Source organism: Dipodomys ordii, unplaced genomic scaffold (genome assembly GCF_000151885.1).
Source record: "Dipodomys ordii isolate 6190 unplaced genomic scaffold, Dord_2.0 Scaffold146, whole genome shotgun sequence".
Lineage (NCBI taxonomy): Eukaryota > Metazoa > Chordata > Mammalia > Rodentia > Heteromyidae > Dipodomys > Dipodomys ordii.
Window position 1 is genome coordinate 2,175,696 of NW_012267362.1, and position 23,980 is coordinate 2,199,675.

General features: G+C 39.5%; 2 protein-coding genes across 3 annotated transcripts in view; one reads left to right on the top strand and one right to left on the bottom strand.

Annotated features, from left to right (window-relative positions):
• Positions 1 to 3,322, top strand: part of Clcc1 (chloride channel CLIC-like 1) — a 24,697-nt gene extending 21,375 nt beyond the window's left edge. The window contains exons 7-8 of the mRNA XM_013031913.1: positions 824 to 1,192; positions 3,020 to 3,322. Coding sequence (XP_012887367.1) covers positions 824 to 1,147 — 324 coding nt within the window. The 3' untranslated portion in view covers positions 1,148 to 1,192; positions 3,020 to 3,322. The remainder of the gene's footprint in view (positions 1 to 823; positions 1,193 to 3,019) is intronic.
• A 909-nt stretch (positions 3,323 to 4,231) lies between these two features.
• The window catches only part of Gpsm2 (G-protein signaling modulator 2), a 38,909-nt gene continuing 19,160 nt past the window's right edge, over positions 4,232 to 23,980 (bottom strand). The window contains exons 3-15 of one of the 2 annotated variants that reach the window (XM_013031914.1): positions 22,723 to 22,944; positions 22,229 to 22,364; positions 21,789 to 21,931; positions 20,546 to 20,669; positions 20,341 to 20,456; positions 19,383 to 19,538; positions 18,214 to 18,322; positions 16,723 to 16,852; positions 15,082 to 15,152; positions 12,396 to 12,572; positions 10,548 to 10,704; positions 9,312 to 9,529; positions 4,232 to 5,042 (exon numbers count right to left, since the gene is read on the bottom strand). In XM_013031914.1, coding sequence (XP_012887368.1) covers positions 4,818 to 5,042; positions 9,312 to 9,529; positions 10,548 to 10,704; positions 12,396 to 12,572; positions 15,082 to 15,152; positions 16,723 to 16,852; positions 18,214 to 18,322; positions 19,383 to 19,538; positions 20,341 to 20,456; positions 20,546 to 20,669; positions 21,789 to 21,931; positions 22,229 to 22,364; positions 22,723 to 22,944 — 1,984 coding nt within the window. In that variant the 3' untranslated portion in view covers positions 4,232 to 4,817. The remainder of the gene's footprint in view (positions 5,043 to 9,311; positions 9,530 to 10,547; positions 10,705 to 12,395; positions 12,573 to 15,081; positions 15,153 to 16,722; positions 16,853 to 18,213; positions 18,323 to 19,382; positions 19,539 to 20,340; positions 20,457 to 20,545; positions 20,670 to 21,788; positions 21,932 to 22,228; positions 22,365 to 22,722; positions 22,945 to 23,980) is intronic. The other variant, XM_013031915.1, reaches the window with a different exon arrangement.

Below are 23,980 nucleotides of genomic sequence, written 5' to 3' on the forward strand. Positions count from 1 at the left end.
ACCCCCCCCCCAAAAAAAAAAAAACAGATATGTAAAAATACATCCATGTATCCAGAAAATCTGAGTATGTTCCTTTCTTTCATAATTATTGCCTGCCAATCACCTCAAAAACCTTCTAGTGACTTCCTGACTCAGCTTTAGGAGTAAAAGACCTTGCTGCCCTAGTGGTCTTTGGCCTGCCCTGCCCCAGATCCCCCATCTCACCCATCATCGCTCCCTCTCCATGCTCCCTCCACCTCAGCCAGGAGACTTCCTTGAACTCCGATCCTTGGTACTTGTGTACTGTCTGGAAGGCTCTTGATCTATATAAATGGTTCATACTTCCTCAGGCCTTTACTTGTGACTTCTCATGATAGTAGCTTTAATTTAGACTGCTGTCTGACCCCACTACCCTACCCCACACCAGAACTTAGCTTTCTGCTTTTTCTGCATAGCTCTTAATTAAATAATCTATCATACTCTAGTGTATTGTCTGATTCTCTCCCCAAATGAAGTATAAGTTCTAGTGAGAGCAGATTTTGTGTTTTGTTCCTGTTGTATCTTCAGTACTTAAAACTTGATACATGTTCAGTAAGTATACATTGCAAAATTAGTCCCATCAGACAAGAAGGGTTAGCAACAGTACTGCTAACCTGTACACACAGCATCCTAAGCTTGGTCACCCATGTATCCTCATTCTTCCATGTACAGTTGGGTGAGGTTTAACCTTTGTAATCTGGCATGGGAGCTGGGATGTAAGCATGGTAAGAATTGGTTGGTTATGTTTCATTGCTAAACCTTCAGATTTATGTTCATAGTAAAAATATACTTCTGTACTTTATAGCATAAATCACCAATTTTGGATACAAAATCCAAAGAGATTAGTGGACTCCCAAGAGAAAGCACCCTGTTGGAACACAGCCAGTCTGCTAAGATTGTCCCTGGCCAGGAGGCATTGGGGCCTATGGAAGACTCATCTGCAGAAGAAAAGACCCAGACCCAGCTGAAGACTGAAGAGACCCAGACCCTGCTGAAGACTGAAAAGACCCAGACCCAACTGAAGACTGAAAAGATCCAGACCCAGCTGAAGACTGAAACTGAAGGCAGCCTGCACAGCCCAGCAGGAACCCTAAGTGGGAAGGATCCCATTGGCAACCCATGTGGCTAGAGGAACACAGACACAGGCCCACCTCTGAAATCATCGTTGCATTTTGTAAAGTATACTTTTTTGTTGTTGTTGTTGGTTGTGGGGCTTGAACTCTGGGTCTGGGCACTGTGCCTAAGCTCTTCAGCACTCTACCACTTGAGCCACAGTGCTACTTCTGGTTTTCTGGTAGTTAATTGGAGATAGGAGTCTCCCAGACTTTCCTGCCCGGGCTGGCTGTAAAGTATACGCTTCATGCATCCCAATAATATTTCGTATACTTCAAAGGTGCCAAATAATCACTAATAATTTCACTGACAATCAGAAGTAACACACACACACACACACACACACACACACGACTGTTTACTTTTATTCTCGGTAGTATTAAGATACGTTCCATCAAATTTTGAAGTGTCAGTCTTGGAGTAGGAGCTTAATAGAATTTATTTTTTTTGTCAGTTGTGGGTCTTGAACTCTGGGCCTGGGCACTGTCCCTCAGCTCTTCACTCAAGGAGCGCACTCTACCACTTGAGCCACAAGTGCCACTTCCAGTTTTCTAGTGCTTAATTGGACTTACCTGCCCTGGCTGGCTTTGAACCATGATCCTCAGATCTTAGCCTCCTGAGTAGCTAGGATTACAGGCATGAGCCACCTGGCAGAATTTACATTTCAAAATGAATGTTATGGCCAGTATAATTTTAGATAAAGTGATGGAATTAGGAGTTAAATGAAGAAATTTTACTGTTATAGGCATTGATAGGAACCAACTAACTGTAGTGGGTATTGCTTACGGAAACTCTGTAAGCCCAACGTTAATTAGAATAATTTGTTCTACATTAAATTCAAAGTTTTTCCAATGTAATAGATAATCAAGAATTATTTTTAAAGAAGCTCACTTAACTTCATCTTTGTATGCACTACATCTCTGTGCGCAGATGCAAAGTACCCGTTACCAACATCAGTGCAGCTGGCAGCTGTTTGTCAGTTGGTATGTGGGTGGGTCACATACACTGTGACTTTGTATAGCTGTTACGGGGCCTGCTTCCTTATACCTTTTACTTTATGCCTTAGAACTCAATTACTAGAAAAGTTTATATAACCTTAAGTTTTCCAGCAGTTAACTTTTGAGTATGACTTTATTTTTTCCCCAATACATGAGTCATAGACTTTTTTTTTGGGGTCCAGTCGTGGGGCCTGAACTCTGGGCCTGGGCGCTGTCCCTCAGCTCTTCAGCTCAAGGCTAGCACTCTACCACTTGAGCCACAGCGCCACTTCCGGCTTTTTTCTTTTTGCTTATGTGGTACTGAGGAATCGAACCCAGGGCCTCAGGCATGCAAGGCAAGCGCTCTACCACTGAGCCACCTTCCCAGCCCCGAGTCATAGACTTTTTAAGACCTGTTTTTCATGTTGCTTAGAATTCTAGCAGTGGACACTGTTAGATACTATGATGGCTTACAGCTTATGTCTTGGCTTTCTGAAGTTCTAATTTTTTATATAAAGGAAAACAACATTTTTCTTAACCATAGATTAAGGATTTTATATTCATTATTTTCCAAGTCTTTTTAGAAATGTAAATTATGTTAATTTGCATATAACCTTTACCTTTGATATCAGAAAAGAATATGTCATTTGTAACATAGCAGGCATGTAACAAATTAAAGGATGAACACAGCTTAGCACAGATTTGTGAACATTATGCATATAAAGTAGTTGTCCCTGCAGACTGGTCCTATTCACCATTGATAGATTAGTTTGCTCCCAACGTGGGAATTCTGTTGTGAGTCATGATCTGACTCAGAAAAAGAAATGAGTGCCAAGTTATTGACTGTATACTACAGTGGTAATGATGTGTAAAAATATTTTAAATTTCATCTTTGTATTCTTTTATTACAGATACCATTTGGGAATCTGCTTTGACAAGCTAGCAAAGCAACATGTTACTGTTATTGAATGAATTACAGCAATTCAGGGAAGACTTTAAGTAAATTGAATAAACATATCAAGGCCAGTTCATTGCCTGAAGAGAGAGTTAAGTTTAGCCAGTGTTGGTCACTCACATTTAATGTTTATGTAACATCTATTTCTAAGAAAATCAGAATGGGGTAGACAGCTGTCAAAAGAAATGTTTATGTTAAATGTTTACAGGGTGTAAGAACCACTGTACACAAAAATAAACACTTATTTTTTACATAGCTATATGGTATATACTGTTTGTTTATTCTTACATAGCTATCATTTGGTATATACTGCATTTGCCTAATGCGTTTGTTGTTGTTTTGCTGGTCCTGGGGCTTGAACTCAGAGCCTGGGTGCTGTCCCCGAACTCTTTTTGCTCAAGGCTAGCACTCTATCACTTTGAGCCACAGTGCCACTTCCAGTTTTTCAGTGGTTAATTAGAGATGAGTCTCACAGGGACCCTTCTGCTTGGGCAGGCTTTAAACTATGATCCTTAGATCTCAGCCTCCTGAGTAGCTAGCTAGGATTATGGGCATGAGCCACTGGTGCCCAACTGGGTTTTTTTTGTTGTTGTTTTGGATGATTGTATTGTTTTTTAATGTACTGGGAATTTAACTGAACCTAGAGCCTTAACTTGCAAGGCAACTGCTAGATCACCTAAGCTGCACCTCTAGTCCTTGATAATGTGTTTTCTTATAAGTCCCTTACAACATAGCATCACAAAGATGGTGGTCTCTAGGGGCACTATATTTTATGTACTTTTGAAACAGACAATCAGAGTTTAACCTGCTGCTTTTGACAACATTTCTCTGTGATCTTAAAGCCAAGAAATTTTTTTTCAGCTCTAAATATAATTCTAAATATTGTTTCTTAACATTCTAGAGAAGTTAGTACTCTGTAGAGTTAGCAGTGTGTGCCTTATGTGGGCATTGGTAGTCTGCCATTTAGATTAAACTTACCTCCTCCATCAATTCCCCCAACTCAGTCACTTGTCTCCTGCCCATTTTGTGATCTCCTCTTAGGAACCCTTGTAAGTGCTTTCAGTATATGGGATGAGGATGAGCTGTAGTGACAGCTAAGCTCCAACCTGCAGTGGAGCCTCCCATGCTTTATTTTTGTGAGTTTTCATATTACGTGGTTTGTGTTTCTGGCAATTATGTAACAGAAGACACTAATGGCCAAAAATATGCTAAAAGAAATTTATTTCTTAACAGTTTATTTTATACTGGCTTTGGCCTAAAAATATATTGAAAATAGATTTTCTTTGAGAAAAACATCTAGAACTTTTTTTTACATTGGACAAGTACATTATTTTTACTACATTGTAAGTTCCAACTGTAATAATATTCATGGTTAAGTTTTTAAAATGCCATTTCAATAGGAATTTACAAAAACTACCTCAGCAAGAGGGTTAAATTCTAGGCTAGGGTTAAATTCCCATTTTGCCAACACTGGTGAAGAAGCTGACAGTGTGTTGAAGAGCAGTCTTAAGCAGTAGTGTTGGAAGTCGACATAGCACCTTTCAGGACACCTCCACCCTGAGACGCTGTGCAGAGGCTGTAGGCGCCTCATACTACATCACTGAAAGCTAGGTATTTACATTCTAAATACATGGTAAGCTCTATTACAGTGCTATATATTCTCCTCTAGGAAAAAGTAGGTTGAATTTCCCTGCAGTGTTCTGAAAGGAAAAAGGTCTTCTCTTTAAAAATATACACAGCATCTAGCATGCTGTTTATTTCCCTGCATTTTTAAATTCCAACAAAGCATTACTTTGAAAAAGGCCCTTTAGCCCAAATTCAGTGTCCCCATTTTGATCTCTCTGTAGAAGAACTCTTTGTTCATCCATTCTTTTTGCCTGAGAGCGTAAAATGAGACTAAAAAAGTCTTCATCTGGTACCGTTGGACCCTTCGTGGCAGCAGGTGGTGGTGCACATCTTTGATCGTCTAATCTGGAGCCCTAAAAATTTGAGAGAGATTAACATGGCATATAGAATTAAATAAGCTATCGTGTACAAATATAGACGTTTCATGGGTATATTAATCAATGCAATTATAGTTGGTTATAAGAAATGTTACTATATGTATCAACAATATAATTTACCAAATATGCTGTATACAAAACCCTTCTAGCATTGTGTTTTAAGAGCTGTGGACAGGGCTGGGAAGATGGCTCAGTGGTAGAGTGCTTGTTTTGCATACTTAAGGCCCTGGGTTCGATTCCTCAGCACCACATAAGCAGAAAAAGCTGGAAGTGGTGCTGTGGCTTAAGTGGTAGAGCACTTGCCTTGAGCTGAAGAGCTGAGGGACAGCGCCCAGGCCCAGAGTTCAGGCCCTATGACTGACCAAAAAAAAAAAAAAAAAAGCCGTAGTGGTGCACTCCTGTCCATAATCCCAGTACTTGGGAGGCTAAAGCTAGTTATGTTCACTAATATTTTCAGTACTGGGGTTTAAACTCAGGGCCTCACATCTCATAGACTGGTACAACACTGCTAAGCCATATCTCTAGCCCTGGGGAGTGGTGGTGGTGGTGGTGGTATGTGTGTGTCTTGGAGCTTGAGCTCAGTGACTGGGCACTGTCCCTGAGTTTTCAGCTCAAGGCTAACAGCTCCACTTTTGGCTTTTTTTTCTTTTTTGGGAGGTGGTAACTGGAGAATCTCAGACTTTCCAGGCTGGCTTTGAACTGTGATCCTAATATCTCAGCCTTCTGAGCAGTCAGTATTATAGACATTGAGTGACTGGTGCCTGGCTTCTAGCCTATTTTTTACTGCTTGTTTTCAGGATAGCTTTGCTGTACCCACTGCAGGTTTCCTGTTGTTGCTGGCTCACAGCCCAGAACCACCTTCTTGGGGATGGAGTCTTATAGGTTTTTCTGGTCAGGCTGCCCCAGCACCCAGAGCCTTCCCATCTCAGCCTCCCATATAGGATGGAATGATGTCAGATATGCACTGCTGTGCACAGATATGAGTTGAGAAGAGGTCTCACCATGATCTCAGCCTCCCAAGAAACTAGTATTGCTGCCACGAACCACCCGTAAGAAACTAGTATTGCTGCCACAAACCACCTGTGCCTGGCTCTTCAGTGTGTGTGTCCACTGGGACCAGTGATGCTTTTTTACTTGCACTCATTTCATTCATTACTTGCAGTGTAGATTTTAAAGTCTATTATTGAGAGCTCAATGCCATTTTGTCTTCAATTACTGGTTTCTCATTCTCTTGGCAAGATACCTAATTTATTTTGTGGGGCATGTCAGCCCTGGATTTAAACTGAGGGCCTTGCAGAGGATAGGCAAACACTATCCTACCTGAGCCATAAATAAGCCTTTTTTGCTCTAGTTATTTCTAAGACAGGTTCTCATGTTCCTGCTTGGGACAGGCCTTGGAACATAATCCTCCTGTCTTCAACATAGCTGGGATTACAGGTATGTGCCACCAGACCTAGCTTGTTTTCTGACTTTTCTATGAGTTAGTATCAAAGTGTGATTCTCTTAGGTTCAAGTAGCTGGGTATTCAGGCACAAGCCATTTTGCCCTGCCCATGTTACCAATCTTGGTTAAATATATTCCTATGCTTCTTTAAGCAGCTGGTTTTGAGTACAAAATATATGCAACTGCACTGATCAGTCTCACTTCCAATAACTATTAACTTAAGGCAGGTCCTCAGCACAGTAATCTTCCATTTTTTCCCTTGGCAATTTAGTTTCACTTTTTCAGTCAATTGTTTTCTATTTTCTTTCTCTTCAAGCTTTACAATGCTCCAGTGCCAATGACCCTACTACTCTTTTTTACTTTGGCTGAGAAGCTACGTGCTTCTGGCTCAAATCGGTACACAATTATTTTCCCTTTTACCTACCAAACTAACTCTCTAGCTGTGGCGCTGACTCTGCTCCTTCCTTGTCCTGTATACATACACACTATATTTTCACCCAAAGGGAAGAAAACCCCATCTTTCCCCTTGGTCATTTCTTCAGCTTAATGATCCATTTCTTTTTTTTTTTTTTTCTATTGCTGGTCCTGGGGCTTGAAGTCAGGGCTGTGTGGTATTGCTTGGCTTTTTTTGCCAAAGGCTTGTGTTCCGCTACTTGAACTACATCTCCACTAACAGTCCTATCAGATTTGTCTGCTCATGTTGGCTTCAAACTGTGATCCACAGATCTCAGCTTTCTAAGTAACAAGGATTACAGGTGTGAGCCACTGGCATCTTGCTGCTTTTCTGAAGTAAGAAAATCCTAACTGGGCACAGATGAAGGGAGTAGAGAAAGAGAGGAGAGCAATCATTTGATCCCCAAGTGCAATCAAATAGTATCTTTCAAAATTACTAATTTCCATGTTGCCAGATCCTGCAGTTTCATCATCTTACCTTTTGAACATTCTTTAATACTCTTCCTCGCTTAGCGTCAACCTTTCCATACATTGCTTTGCCGACTCATCTTCCTCTGCTTAACTACTAGGTTTTGGCTTAGTGTTAGGCCTCTTATCTCTTCACCAGGTAATTTTTCTTTTTTTTTCCATCACGTAAAATTTCTTAACAGGACTTCAATTACCAGCCAGAGCTGATGCCTACCAATTTTACTTCTGTTTGTTTTTTTTCTTTTCAGTCATGGGGCCCAAACTCTGGGCTTGGGTACTGTCCCTCAGCTCTTCTGCTCAAGGCTAGCGCTCTACCACTTGAGCCACAGCACCACTTCCAGCTTTTTCTGCATATGTGGTGATGAGGAATCGAACCCAGGGCCTCATGCATGCAAGGCAAGCGCTCTACCACTGAACCAACCTTGCCACTGGCTGGGGATTTTTTCTTAAAAAAAATTTGTCTACACAGTGTCTCCATTTCACTATCTTATGAATGTCTCAAATTTAACATGATTAACAACAACAAAACCCAAACCTTGCCTTTTTTAGTATTCTCTCCATCACCACTCATACTCAAATCATTTAAACCCAAACCAGAAAAGAATCCATCTTTGAGTCTATCCCTCAATCTTCCATCCAGTTGGACAGATCTTGTCAAAAAGAACTGTAACTCCAAAATATACCCCAATCTACTTATCACGCTACCACCACCTTAGTCCCTTTTGCTTGTACCACACTAGCTTCACAACTCATTTCTGAACCCTCACTGCTCTACATTCTTCATCAATATCCAGGATGATCTTGCAGAACTCTCCAGTTATCTCCCGTCCACAATCTGAACTCAGGGCTTCATTGTATCTATATGTTCTAGACCCTAATGACTTCTCCATCCTCCTTTCATACTATTTCCTTCTCCCTTATTCATTCCATTTCAGTCACATTGGCCACCTTGACATTTCTCAAGGCTGCTAAGCCATATCCAAGAGGGGGGGGGACTTGCCATTTCTGCATAGAATGCTCTTTCCCACTGTACTGCCATGGCTGAAAACTTCAAGTCTATTCAGATGGCAGTCCAGAAAGGTCATCTCTAACCATCCTAAACAGATTTTCCTTCTGCAAGCACTACAACTCCGGCTTCTTCTTACCTTTCTTTATAGCCAATAAAATTGCACCTGTCTTTCTGCTTAATACATGTTTGAAAATACCCACTTAGTCACTTTTCTTCCACTAAAATGTAGCATCCTTTTTTTTTTTTTGGGTCTGGTCGTGGGGCCTGAACTCTGGGCCTGGACGCTGTCCCTTAGCTCTTCAGCTCAAGGCTAGAGCTCTACCACTTGAGCCACCGCGCCACTTCTGGCTTTTTTCTTTTTTTCTTATGTGGTGCTGGGGAATCGAACCCAGGGCCTCATGCATGCAAGGCAAGTGCTCTACCACTGAGCCCCCTTCCCAGCCCCTGTAGCACCCTTTAAAAAGCAAGGACATCCTCGATACTTATGACAGCATCTGGAACCTAACTGGTGTTCAAAGATTCTTTGGGTAACAGGCAAGTAATGTCTCCCTGAGTTCTTTGTAAATAAGAATTATAGGCCGGTGCCTCATACCTATAATCTTAGTTACTCAAGAGGGTGAGATCTGAGGATTGAGATTTAAGCCAGTGTAGGTAGAAACATCTAAGACTCATCTACCCAACAAAAAGCTGGGAGTAGAGGTGTGATCAAGTGGTAGAGCTCCAGCCTGAGCCAAGCAAGAGGTTCAAGAGTTCAAGCCCCAATATCAACGAACACAAGGGGAAAAAAAGCAAAAAAAAAAACAAACCCAAAACAAAAAAAATGCTACTAAAGTTCTCGATTTATATACAGAATGGAAAGAATAAAAACATACTTGACACTTTATAAGGATGTCAAAAAAGTCTTCATCAGGCTCTTTGTTGTCATTAGTAACCAGGTGGTCCAGCACTGACTGATTGTTGTTTTTTGTCAGACGAAGCCCTGGCAAGTTACTGAAACTGGCCCTCTGATCGTCTAGACGGCGGCTCTGTGAGCTGGCGAGAAGATCCAAAAAGTCATCCGTGTTGGGAGACACCACAGAAACAGATGGCACTGTGAATAGGAATATAAAATCCAAAATGTTACAAACATGGTTACACTTACCTGATATATATACCAAACAACACCTGTCCCGCCCTCCTGGTGGAACACTGGTTGAAAGGCTTTTACTAGATGCCTGTGGTTTTTATTAGCAGGGAGAGAAGAGTGAACTCCACAGAACTTCAAATGGTCCACTTGGAAGTTATTCAGACTTTTCCATTTTATCCTTTATCTTATACAAACCCAACATGAAACTAAGTACGGTACTACATTTCAGAAGTGAACTGTTTTAATAACAGGTCAGTGAGACTACAGCAAGTGGAATGTTATTTTGGAAACATTTAGCTAATCTTAAGGCTTAGAGTAGAGTAGAAGCCATTTGTTAGTACTTAAAATTGGAAAGTATAAAATAGGTTACTTAAGTTTTCCTAAAAATTAAGCAGGACTTAGCTTTAGCCACAGGTTTCTCTACATTCTGTCTAGGCTTTCCTTTTTATTCTAGATATATTTACATATCACATACCATTAACTCTCACACAAGGGCTCTAACTTGTGAGCCTCCTACTTCAGCCTCAAGTGCTAGGCTTCCCATCATTGTCCTCATACCCAGCTTTCATTTTCTTGCCACACTCAAAAGAAAGATAGTATGAAAGAATTATTGGAAGACACAAAAGGAAAAAAACCCAAGATTTTAAGGGATCTGAAACAGACTTTGAACTGTACATTCAGGGATAATTACTGTATAAAATTAAATTCTCAGAAACAAGCTGGGTACTACTGGTTGCTCACACTTGTAAACCTAGCCATTCAGTATACTAAGATCTGAGGATCATGCTTCAAAGTGAGCTAGGGCAGGAAAGACTTATCTCCAATTAACCAGCTAAAAGCCAGAAGTCAAACTATGGCTAAAGTGGTAGAAAGTCTTAAATGAAAAGCTCAGAAACAGGGGCCAGTACACATACGTACACACACACACGCACGCACGCATATATTAAAGAGAACTATTAAGGGAGAAGCACTAGTGACTTACTTTTCAGCATTTTGGGGGTTGTGGAAGAAGCTGTGGTTGAAACTGGATGGCAGTTATTTTCCTGTAAGTAGCACCTCTGATCATCCATCCGATTGCTCTGAAATCTGCTTAACAGGTCAAAGAATCCTTCATCCCCAATAGTGTCTGCACTGATTTTCTAAAATATTGAGAGAAAACCCAGTACACTTATTCTATCATTATCTTCAAGTCAGTAACATACAATGCACTCAAGAGAGAAAGGAGAAAGTTTAAACTGATGTTTGATTTTCAAAAAGAATACAAATGACAAGTTGGTAATGTTATTTCAACCTAGCCAACAAAATGCATTCTCCACTTCTGGTCTATGGTTAATTGGAAATAACAGTCTCACAGACTTTTCTGCCTGTGCTGGCTTTGAACCATAATCCTCACATCTTGGCCTCCTGAGAAGCTAGGATTGATTACAGATGTGAGTCACTGGCACCCAGCCTTTTTTTTTTTTTTCCTTTTTAAATCTTTCAGTAGTAGTACAAAGTGGTTTCAATTCAACCTGTCAGTTTATAAGCATTCTTTTATTTCTAAAGGCTAAACAAATGGGACTCAGTCTCAGGAGAACTACAGATGCTGAACTGTGCAAATAAGAGTCATGCATAATTTAATGATGGGGCTATTCTGAGAGATGCACAAATGCACCAATGGATCTTACCATGTGAACATCAGACTTATCCAAACCTGAGTGATGCAGCCTACTACATACCAAAGCTCTGTGGATGTCATACACAAGCCATCACATATACAGGTCACCATACAGCCAGTGGCTGCATTAGCCATGTACACTGTACTCAGATTCGATTTAGTTCTAAGGTTCTACCATAACAGAATTTAAGTAAACAAGTAAAGTTAAGCAAGTATATTTTCCTGATTTTTAACAGAATGTGTGTTGCTTGGGATCAAAAACCCAGAGAATCATGTTAGTTCTAGGGAGCTCCTCTGTGGTCCTTTTTTATTAAAGGTTTGAAGATACTGGGAAAAAGATAGATGCTTCAAATGAGTGAAAGAAGGCTTATCTTGGAAAGCTATGAAACTGAAACAATGTATGCAGTTTAAGTAGCTTTTTAAACATTTATCAAGTATTAGAGGCAAATGTATATAAAATGTTGTGGAAGTAAGGAGAGTAACTACTCAGAAAATTTCACAGCATGTATTTGAGTTGTTTTCTCAGGAGTAAGTATGCATTTGCAGGTGAGAGATGTTTTATCCTGTCCAATGGGCAATTCCAAGTATTTATAGTATTCAGGGGACAGTGAACTGAAGGGTAGTGGGTAAATAAGACCTAAAAACACCACCAAAAAAGAAAAAAATCCATTAGCAAATATTTGTTTTGTCTTCTAAGGTAAATCAGCTTTACTAGGAAACACTGTGGTAAATGGTAGTATCTTTTGCAAACAATGGTGACGTTAAACACAATTTGTTGTCCAAAACAACAAGACAACTTATCAATGAACAGAGCTGTGAAGAAGATAGAAAATATAGGGATGCCAGGCCCTGTAATCCTAGCTACTCAGGAAGCTAAGATCTGAGGATCATAATTCAAAGCTAGCCAGAGCAGGAAAGTCTGTGAGACTCTTATCTCCAATAAACTATTCAGAAAAAGCTGGAAGTGGCACTGTGACTCAAGTGACAAAATGCTAGCCTACAGCACAAAGAGGCTCAGGCACAGTACCCAGGCCCTGAGTTTGCCCCAGGACTGGCAAGAAAATATAGAGAAATACGGACAATTTTGAATAGCAGAGATATAACTAGGTGTCTAATTAAAATGATAAAACATTTGGTCTAAAAACTTTTCAATACTGAAAAACATAAACATACCCTTTGAGAATTCAGAATTCGATGGTCAACAGAATTACTGGAATCTTGGAGAACTTTAGTGGATGAACTGGTTTTGTACTTTTTCCCCTTCAGTCTGTTGACAAAGAGTAGCTTTGCAGAAGGTTTGGCAATAAGAGGTTTTTGTTTAGCAAGAATCTCGCTGTTCCAGTTCTGTACCTACAAAATTAAAAATAACCCAAATCTTTCTGGCTTCCTAAAATATTAACCTGACATATTTACGCATTGCCTATTGGGATGTGAACAGAATTCTAGATCTCTTAATACGTTTTTTTCAGCGTATTTCACTATTTTCAAGAGCTTATATCTTAAAACCTATAGTGTGGATTTCTCATTGATATATTAAAATGATGGCTTTTAATTTTTTTGTCAACCATGTTTTAATACTAGATTTCTAGCTTGTCCCTAAGCCACCTATTTTGAATTTATTTTTTTGCTTTCATATAAATCTTTATGTGTATTTTCCTGTTAGATTAAAGTTGTAATACTTTCTAGTTTCCAGTGTTACCCCCACCCCCAAATGGTGGTTTTTAAAGACCTCAGAAGGGCTGGGAAGTTGGCTCAGTGGTAGAGCACTTGCCTTGCATGCCTGAGGCCCTGGGTTCGATTCCTCAGTACCACATAAGCAAAAAGAAAAAAGCCGGAAGTGGCGCTGTGGCTCAAGTGGTAGAGCGCTAGCCTTGAGCTGAAGAGCTGAGGGACAGCGCCCAGGCCCAGAGTTCAGGCCCCACGATGGGACGGGACCAAAAAAAAAAAAATATATATATATATATATATATATATATATTCACTCATTTACTAGTAAACCTCAGTAGTAAAGTGATTGCTTACAATGCATGAGGCCCTGCACTCAATTCTCATTACATAAAAACAGAAATAAAGACAAAAGAACCTATGCTGTTTTCACTAAATAGTAAGTTCTCAATAGGCAGGTCCATGTACAGGTCCATATCTGACTTAAGCCAGGCATTGTGGCACAAACCTGTAACCCTGGCTTTTGGGGGTTTGGGGTAGCTGTGAATTCAAGGCCACTCTGGGCAACAAACAGCAAGGCCTTGTTCTCAATGACAACAAAATTCAAATATCAACCAACAGTAGGCTTGGCTTTATATACATGACAATCTATTGAGTTCAGAGGAAAAATGTAATAGTTCTGCAACATTTACAGGTTCAACAGTCTTAAGTGATTGGAGTCTGAAGGTCTTTGTGTTATGTTAATCACTGAACATTTTGGCAAGACATTTTTTATGGAAGCCATATGATCCTGTGCCGATCAAGTTGTAGAACATGTCTATCAAACCAGGGAAGTCCTGTCTGAGCTGTGCCGGAGCACACATGCAGATGCACACTTAGAAAATGAGCCAAACTTCTACTTCTTTCCTTTTTGTTTTCATATATAGGTCAAGAGTTGAAATTATTTGTTAGAGTGAATTATAGTCTATTGGTTGTAGAAAATGAAAATGACCCTTGATTTGAGAACATAAAAGTGCAGCTAAGGGCTGGGAAGGTGGCTCAGTGGTAGAGCACTTGCCTTGCATGCATGAGGCCCTGGGTTTGATTCCTCAGCACCACATAAGCAAAAACGAAAAAGAGCCGGAAGTGGCATTGTGGCTTAAGTGGTACAGTGCTAGCCTTGAGCTGAAGAGCTGAGGGACAGCGCCCAGGCCCAGAGTTCAGGCCCCATGACCGGACCCCTCCAAAAAAAAAAGTGCAGCTAAGCCAGGTGCCAGCCTGGCTATAATCCCAGCTCAGGAGACTGAGATCTGGAGATAGAGGTTCAAGGCCAGTTTAGGCAAAAAAGTTAACTCCGTTTCCAAAATAACCAGTAGGGCTGGAGGATGGCTAAAGTGGTAGAATGTCAGCTTATTAAACAAATAAGCTTCAAGCCCTCAGTTCAAACTCTGGTACCCACAAAAATAAATATATGTAAAACAATAATGTAAAATGAACTTAAATGGAAATAGAAGAAAGTAGCTTTGATTTGCTCTCGAATAAGTCCCTTTTGTTACCTACTTCCCCCCCCCCCAAAAAAAAAAAGCAGTCTGGGAAGGATGCATTTTGAGTAAAAAGTACTTTTGTCAGCTTAAAAATGCTTCTTAAAAATACAGTTAGAGGAAGTGGTGCTGTGGCACAAGTGGTAGAGCGCCTGCCTTGTGCTAAAGAGCTCAGGCCCAGAGTTCAAACCCCATGACCGACAAAAAAACAAAACAAAACAAAAAAACGGAACTACTCTCTCCTACATCATAAGCTTCATTTATCTTGTCAAAATTACCAATGTCATTGGATTCCTCCTATCTTTTTTGATTCTTCTATGTGATCTTTTGATTTTTTTTTAAAGCAGTATGGTGAACTATTCAAACAGTTCAATCTAGTAAATAAAGTATAGCATAATCCAGACATCCACCCCTCTTTGCAAAAGCAAGTTTGTTGAGTAGTTTTCTGAAATGGCTTATGAATCTACAAAGGAAACCCACGTAGGCCTCTATGCACATAGACCTTTTCCTCAGCAGCATGCTGTGCGCACTCTTTCACACTATACTTTTCCTGATTCTTCTTAAAGGCAAATGTTATAGTGGTAACCAAGTAGGAATAGGCTTAAATACTTCATTTGAATCAACAGTTACTAAAATCTTGTAATAGTTCATGAAATTTAAAACAAAAAGCCCACCTTTTCTGGGGTTAATTTCATAAGTTCCATATTTTCCATGCTGTGTCGCCGTCCCAGCTTGGGGCGAGCACCTTTGTAAAAAAAAAAAAAAATCAATTCAGATAAACCAGGGAGCCTCTTAAGAGCACATCCAGCATCTCTATGTTACTCCATTCTAAAGTCTGATTCACAGCCCCTTATAAAAGAAGGAAATGTGTTCCAAAAAACTATTTTTTTGGAGACTAACTATTTTCCACACCAACTACATAAAAATACACATTCCCTCTAACATACTTTGATGTAAGGAAGTTACATTTGGATTGGAAACTAACCACGGGTTACTAACATTACCCCTTAATTTAGAAATGGCAGTTATAAGAACTGGTTTTATACTATGTAGACTCCCCCCCCTCAAATTAGAGTGGTTAAGGGAAAAAAAGCTTAAAGCCTTCAATTTTATGAAAAGAACAAAAATAAAATTCCTAGTACTATACCATTACTCCTTTCTAAGTTATACTTTTCCATTTTCAGATATTATTATAGATGATGGGTTTATTGCTATTTAAGAAAAACGTTGAATAAAAAAGCTTTTTCAAACACATTCAAAATAAAGTTATTATACATTAATTACAAAGAATTCCTAAAACTATTCAATCTTAAAAACTAAGTGGTATTTTAAAAGACACAGTGTAGAAAAGGGTACCACCAGTGGCTCACATCTATTATTCTAGCTAGTCAGAAGGCTAAGATCTGAGGATCGTGGGAGAAAAGCCAGCCTGGGCAGGAAAGTCTGTGAGACAATTCAGCGGTAGAGTGCTTGCCTTGAACAAAAGAAGGTCAGGGACAGGACTGGCGTGCGCGCGCGCACACACACACACACACAGAATACCTGATATTTAACATTTAACTTAAAAATAAAACAATACAGATCTCCCTTTTGTAATTGCTCTTATAAATTCACTCTTATTCCCTGCACTTCTATTTTTCAATGCTGACAATGGAACCTTGGCCTGGTACACACTACAGAGTTTCTACTGAGTTATAATTTCAGCCCTGATCCCTGTACTTTACTATATAAGCAAAACAGCATTATTTGCAATGCTCTAAAATAGGTGATGTCAAATTGTATTCTGCAACTTGCTTTCTCTGAGGAACTGTGTGTGTGAGATTCATCCAACTGGACCCTTGTAGCTTAATTCATTTGTGTCACTGTTTAAGTTATCCATTTTACCTGTGACATATTCAGACTGCTTCTAATTTTTATTTTTGCTATAGCAAAGAATGTCACAGTAATTCCTGGAAATTCCTTTTGGTGTACATGAGTAAGGATTTTCTCCTAATTTTGATACCAGGTGTATACCACTGGGGCAGTGCAGGTTATACAGATGGCATGTATTTAACTTTGCCAGAATGCTGCCAGACGCTGGTTCTTCAGAGGATACCAGTTCTGTCTTGCCCACACCACACACGTGTTTCCCATTACTCTACATCCTATCAATACATTTGCCCATCTTATGGATTTTTCCATAAACTACCTTCATTGTGATCTATATTATACATTCTGCTTGATAATCTCTGACTATGGGAAAAAAGCATGATAATTTCAATGTAAATCTCGAGATTAAAGAAATTGAGAAGAAATGTAAAAGACCAGTTACTTACCATGTAAGCTGTTATCAACCTCAATATTTTCAGATATTATAGAATTATTTGTACTGTAGCTCAGGCCAAGAACCATCTGAAGATCCGAGAGATTCAGCCGAGCAGTTAGCTCACCACTCTTATCACCAACCTACAACCACAAGTATTTATATTTAGATTGTATTTAAGGGTAAAGATTAAGTGAAAATGCTGTCATCCCCAAACTGGAAGAAAATAGAGAAATGAAAATAAGTATATTAAAGTTATAAAACTATGAATGTATGAGATGGGTTATTTCCTTAACAAAGCTTGTTTTTATTTTTTATTTATTTATTTTCTTGTATGGGAGTTGTACTTAACTAGCAAGCATGAGGCCCTGAGTTCAATCTCAAGCACCATAAAATACAAGTCTGGGTATTTTTGTTTTTTACCAGTCTTGGGGCTTGAATTCAGGGACTAGGTGCTGTCCCTGGACCTCTTTGTGTTCAAGGCTAGTGCTCTACCACTTGAACCACAGCACTACTTCTGGCTTTTTGTGTTTATGTGGTACTGAGGAATTAAACCCAGGGCTCCATACATGCTAGGCAAGCACTCTACCACTAAGCCACACTAAGCCACCTTCCCAGCCCTGTTTTTTGTTGTTGCTGTTGTTTTGTTTTGTACATTGTAATTTAACTTTACAGTTTTTCTGGGTTTTTTTGCCTGGGTGAAAGTTGAAGCCACCCACTATTACAAAAGCTTTTTAAAAGCAGAAAAAAATAGTAGTTTCTAAAATATTACAATAGCCTAGATAGTTATATTCAATCAATTTTTTGGTTCTCTAAATATTAGCCTGCTTTTATTCTCTGGGATATAAAATAAGCAATGTAGTTATCCTGACATATTCGTGTGATGAGTTTTGTGCATATGAACAAAATCTCCCTAAAATTTTTATTCCTACACTATAAAAGTTAACATTTACTAAACTAACAAGACTGGACATTATATGTTAGGAACATAAAACCTCTAATTACGCTAAAAATTTTCAAGGCACAGATTACTCTCATTTTACATGAGAAATGAGGCTCAAAAAATGTTTCCAAGGGCTGGAGATGTGGCTCAAGTGGGGGAGTGCTTGCCTAGCATGCTGGAAGCCATGAACACAATCCCCAATACTCCAAAAGGGAAAAAAGGAAAAAGGGAAAGGTTTTCAAGTTCAAATATCCAGCCAGCAAGTGGCTGAAGTGTAAGAGAAAGCAGTCTTAGTTCTGTAAAAGCCAGGCTACCTCTCTATACAGAGGCTGGCGGAGGCATACTTTAGTAAGGTCTTTCCATTCTCCCGTGCCATCAAGGCAACACAAGCGTACGCTTGGCTCTGTATTACTAAGCATCTCATGGGTGCCAAGAGAATAATATATAATCAAACTTACTATTCAGTTATATTGAACAATCTGGAGAAATTACAGTATTCCTCTCCCCTAGCCACTATGGTAAATTACAATAGCACAGATAGTGAAATTTTCTGTTTCTTACCTCTCTGGAAATTTCCAAGTGCTTTTCAGCAAAGTGCATCGCTTGGTCATGATTTCCTAGAGCTGTGTATGCATTTCCTAAGCTCCAACATGCTCTTCCTTCACCAATTCTAAAACATAGTTCAAAGCTAACATGCAGTTATCTGAAAAGAGGTCTGTGTGTAGCATAAAAACAATGTAGCAGTCATTAAATGTATAAACTATATTTTGGATTTATCTTTCAGATAAAGTGCTTATTACTAGTAGAAAGAGATATGAGAATACTGAATTCAGATCAAATGTATTCTTTTTAATATGCAACACATTATAAAAACAGTAAAATCTTAGGGATAGGTCTATTTCAACTACCACATTATCTTTCTCCTAGCAGCTTCATCAAGTAACCACTTGGTATGTGTTTAAACCCAGGGAAAGAACGCCACTACTTTGAGGAGGCATACTTCTTTCTGAACAAGTACAGACTAAAAAGTTCTTTCTAAAGACCTGAACAATTCTCTTGTTCTCTAAAGCAAAAGTCAGAGACCAAAGGCCAGCACGGATGTTGGGTTTTTTATATATAGAAAACCAAAATCAGAACTGATTTTGTTAACACTTCAAAATCAAATTTCATACCTAAGACTTCTAGCTTTTCTTTTCTTTTTTTTTTTGGTCGGGTCGTGGGGCCTGAACTCTGGGCCTGAGCACTATCCCTCAGCTCTTCAGCTCAAGGCTAGTGCTCTACCACTTGAGCCACAGCACCACTTTTGGCTTTTTTCTTTTTGCTTATGTGGTGCTGAGGAATCGAACCCAGGGCCTCGGGCACGCAAGGCAAGCGCTCTACCGCTGAGCCAACTTCCCAGCCCCTTCTAGCTTTTCTTAAAGAAAACAAAACAAAAAGATCTGCATATCGCTGGCCACAATTAGCTGGAGCTAGGGAGCAGCCACCCTTGACGGGTACAGTCTAAAAATCACCACAATTCCTACCCTGGATTAGGCAGGAGACCTTTGAGGAGGCAGCTGAGTTTGTGACCTAGTCACTGATCTGGGTTCAAACTCATCCTCTACCAATATGCAGACAATATTAAGCAGAAAAGTCCTTAAAATGGAAGAAAAATAAAGGAAAAATTTTAGAGATTCACTACTGCATCTATATTTTACCTTTACTATATAGTAAAAGAATGTAGAACTTACCTATCTTTTAGCTCTTGAGCAATTGCTAAGTGCTTCAGATGATAATCAATGGCCTTCTCATAGTCCTGGAGTAAGGTATATGTGTTTCCAAGGCTGTAACAAGACTGTGCTTCCACAGCTCTGTCTTTAAGCTGTCGAGCCAATAGTAGTGTCTTTCTAGAAAAAGAAAATTAATTCTCATATAGTGATCAGTTTTAGTTTTAGTTATAACTTATAAATGTCTTTGGAGCCAATAACTTAACTGACCCTTTTCCATAATTTCTGCCAAACAATATAATTACTTCATATTACTTATCACTGAGAAAAGTTGTTATGTTAATGTGATAGATCTTATCACACAAAACTACATATTTAATGATACCTTCAAAGCTATCCTCTCTCTTATTCTAATGCTATTTGTCCTCACAAGCATTTCTGAGACCTCTGGAACTGCCTTTACGATCCTGAGACACAATTCTTCCTGATACTCTGCTGCTCTGATTGTATAGTTGTTTTATAAATGGAACAAAATTCAGTTACTAATGTAGGTTTGCTAAGCTGCTGCTCTGTATCCTGAAGAATATGGATCTATTATGTTAGTCATTAGTCATCTTGTGTGGGCCTAAAAATAATTACAAAGGTGAGTTCCAAATATTCCTAAAATTTTTAGAATATATGCAAATCTCAGTTCTAGCTGCCTTGTGGGAGGAAAAGCTTCATTACTTTGTGCTCATGTTTCTTCAGTCAAATAGCTACCATCCACTTAGTTCTTAACTCATTCTTTCATTTGATCACAATATATATCTGCAAATTAAGGTATTTAAATCTTCTGTTACAGATAATGAACTTCTTAGAAAATCAGGGTCCTGCCCAGACAACCAACTACACAAACTAACAAAACGTAAGTTTTAAACCCCAACCTGCAATAGGAGTGCATAGTTACTTATTTCACATTTATCTATAGACATAACGGACTAACTTGTAGTATTCAGAAGCAGTTTCAAATTCACCAAGAAATATATATGCATTTCCAAGGTTGCTGTATGCTCTTCTTTCAGCAGCCTTATCTCCAAATTCTTTTGCAATAAGCAGACGCTGAAACAGAAAATTTTTAGATACAGCAATCATACAAATAAAGGAAACTTTGAAGAAAAAACTGTTCTGGCTCCACGGGCTCTGTATACCTGCTCATGAGCTATGACTGCATCCCTGAAGTTGCCAAGGAGGTAATGTGTGTTGCCAAGATTTCCAAAGGCTCGCCCCTGCGCTGCTCGGTCACCCAAAGCTGTTACTAATGATAGGTTCTCTCTAAGTGGTAACAAAAAGCAGTAAATTAATGGAGACGTTTAGAAAGTGTTCTTATTTAGTTGAGATCTATTTCTTTTTTCCTTGCGCTATGTATTAAACCCACATAGTACCTTGCTCATGCTAGGCAAGTATTCTACCACTGGGTCACATCTTTAGCCCTAATCTAATTCTTTTTTTTTTGGGGGGGGTCCAGTCGTGGGGCCTGAACTCTGGGCCTGGGCGCTGTCCCTCAGCTCTTCAGCTCAAGGCTAGCGCTCTACCAGTTGAGCCACAGTGCCACTCCGGCTTTTTTCTTTTTGCTTATGTGGTGCTGAGGAATGGAACTCAGGGCCTCAGGCTTGCAAGGCAAGTGCTCTACCACTGAGCCACCTTCCCAGCCCCTAGCCCTAATCTAATTCTTTTTTTTTTGTGGGTCGTGGGGCTTGAACTCTGGGCCTGGGCGCTGTCCCTCAGCTCTTCAGCTCAAGGCGAGCGCTCTACCACTTGAGCTACAGTGCCACTTCCGGTTTTCTGGTGGTTTATTGGAGATAGGAGTCTCACGGTCTCTCCTGCCCGGGCTGGCTTTGAACTGTGATCCTCAGATCTCAGCCTCCTGAGTAGCTAGGATTACAGGCATGAGCCACCAGCACCTGGCTTAATCTAATTCTTTTAATCAAAAAAATAAAGTTTATGGCCATAATGTGCAATGTTTTAAAGGTACATCTAGAGATATTAATGTAGGTCTCTCTCAGAGTCAAAGACAGTTAATCCTAAACCCCCTGTGACTGAGCTTTATGAAACTCTATTAGCAAAAGACTAAATTTACATGGAAGAATTTGCCTATGCCCTGATATTCCTGTTTATGCCACTAAGGGGCAGTGGCCTGCAGCTTAAATGAAAGCCGCAGATTAACTATCAATACAATGTAAGCAACTGATTTGACTTTATTAGTCCATATAGAAACTCGGGGCCTTGTACTTGCAAGGCTAGTGCTCAACCACTTGAACCATACCCTCAAGTCCTTGTTAATTCGTCATTTTTTAAAACCTTTGCGAAACTTAAAAACTTAGTACTGGGTAAAGAATACAGAATGCAGCCATGGTGTAGGTGGGCCGGCGGGGCTGCCTTGGCTCTACTCACTCATAAAAATCCACTGCTGCCTGAAGAGCATTTCTCACTTCTTCTGGAAATTCTCCTACATCTTGGGGACCAGGGTAGCCAAAACTTTTCCCTTTGGCATGATACACATTTCCAAGATTGTAAAGTGCTCTTGCTTCTCCTACCTAGATAAAAATCACCAAGTTTACATTTTGAAATCAGAAAAGCCAAGTATTTATACTGCTTTGCATGTGTATTTATAATATTCTTCACATTATCAGGAAGAAATTTCGTCAGTGGCCATACAGAACCAAACAAATGATTACTGATGAAAGAAGGTCTTTGATTTTTCTCTATCTTAACTAAATTTTCTCTTCTTATTTTCTATTAGTCTATGAACATATTCTTCTTTAAACTAAATAATATACAGTATTAAAAGGCAACGGCAACAAAATCATTTGGCACTGAGCCTTCTTTATTACCTTGTCATTAAGCCCTCTGGAAATATCTAGATGTCGCTGACAGCAAACTATAGCTTCATCAAAATTCCCAAGAACTTTTAAGGTGTTTCCCAGATTCCCACTAGCTTTGGCTTCCCCCAACTGGTCTCCAATAGTCCTGGGGTGGGGGTGGGAGAGAAACAAATGACGTTAACACTATAAATGGCATTAAAATATAAAGCAGCCAGAATATGGTTAGAGGACATACTTAAAATACAAAGACTCATCTGCCTTCAAACTTTAAATAAAACTTTGAAACTTAATATTCTGTCGTTAAATTAATGTTCATGCATTTAATTAAACTCTAGGGCATTTCACTACTTTTCAATTAAACTCTGTGTTTAGCAGGAAGATTAGTTTTTCAAAGCAGTACTAAATTAGAACTCATTAAGTGTATTGGGTTATTTTTTATATAATTAAATGGATTTAAGTAACAGTTAGTTTAAGGAAAAAGAATATTAAAAAGCTTCAATTACCTTGCAAGGGTTAAATCATGGTGGTGGTATTCTAATGCTTTGGCATAATCATGCAAATAGAAATAAGCATTGCCTAGCTGGCTGTAAATAGCGCTAAGTGTTTTAAGGTCTTCAGTTCCAACTTGAACTGCAGCTTCAAAAAAGGACACACCGGCACGGCAGTCTCCTGATTTACACAGACGCTCCCCTTCCAAGGCCAGCTCTAGGCAAGAAGCTTCCATTCTACAAAATTATATAGGACACACATTTACAATATTATAACTACAGTGCATCAGTGTCTGATATTTAATTTAAATGTAGACTCTGTGGCTACTGTGCTCAGACCAATGCCTCTCTAATAGAAGGCTATAAACATTATTGAAGGCTGTATACATTATTGATAAAGAAGTTATTTGTAGTTAAAAGCTAATGTGCAGATTAAAATCTCTGACAGTGTCAGAAATCTGTTTTCTAGAGCTACACGTGGAGCTCATTTTCTTGGGTCCATGTAGAGCAACTCACTTTAGACTAGGGAGAGAACCTGAAGCAATGTTTCCTAAACGACTGAGTTATGGCAGACCTAAGGGCTTCTGAGAGTGCCTGAGAAGCCAGGTCCTGTGGTTAACATAATCTCTATATAGGTAACCTATTAAATTCTCCATCCCCGCCCCCCATTATCCAAACATCCACCTCTCACTTCTCTCTCATTTTTTTAAAATTTTTTTTGGAGGGGGAGTCATTCTTGGGGCTTGAACTCTGGGCTTGGACACTGTCGCTCAGTTTTCAGCTCAAGGCTAGTGCTCTACTCACTTGAGCCACAGCGCCACTTCCGGTTTTCTGGTGGTTAACTGGAGGTAAGAGTCTCACAGACTTTCCTGCCCAGGCTGGCTTTGGACTGCGATCAGATCTCAGCCTCCTTAGTCGCTTACAGGCATGAGCCACCAGCGCCCAGCTACCTCTCTTTGTCTCTCACACACTATACACATTCTCTCCCCTTCCTTTTCTAATCACACATAATCATGTATAGACTAATAAACATCTTGATTCAGAAAGCACACTTTAGAGAAAACTACTGCCAAGAAACTTTGTTAGAATGCAGCAACCTAAAGATTCTGGGAAGCCAGTATTTGGTGGCTCACACCTGTAATCCTAGCTACTCAGGAGGCTGAGATCTGAGGATCACAGTTTGTATGTTTTTTTTTTTTTTTTTTTTTGTCCGGTCGTGGGGCCTGAACTCTGGGCCTGGGTGCTGTCCCTCAGCTCTTCAGCTCAAGGCTAG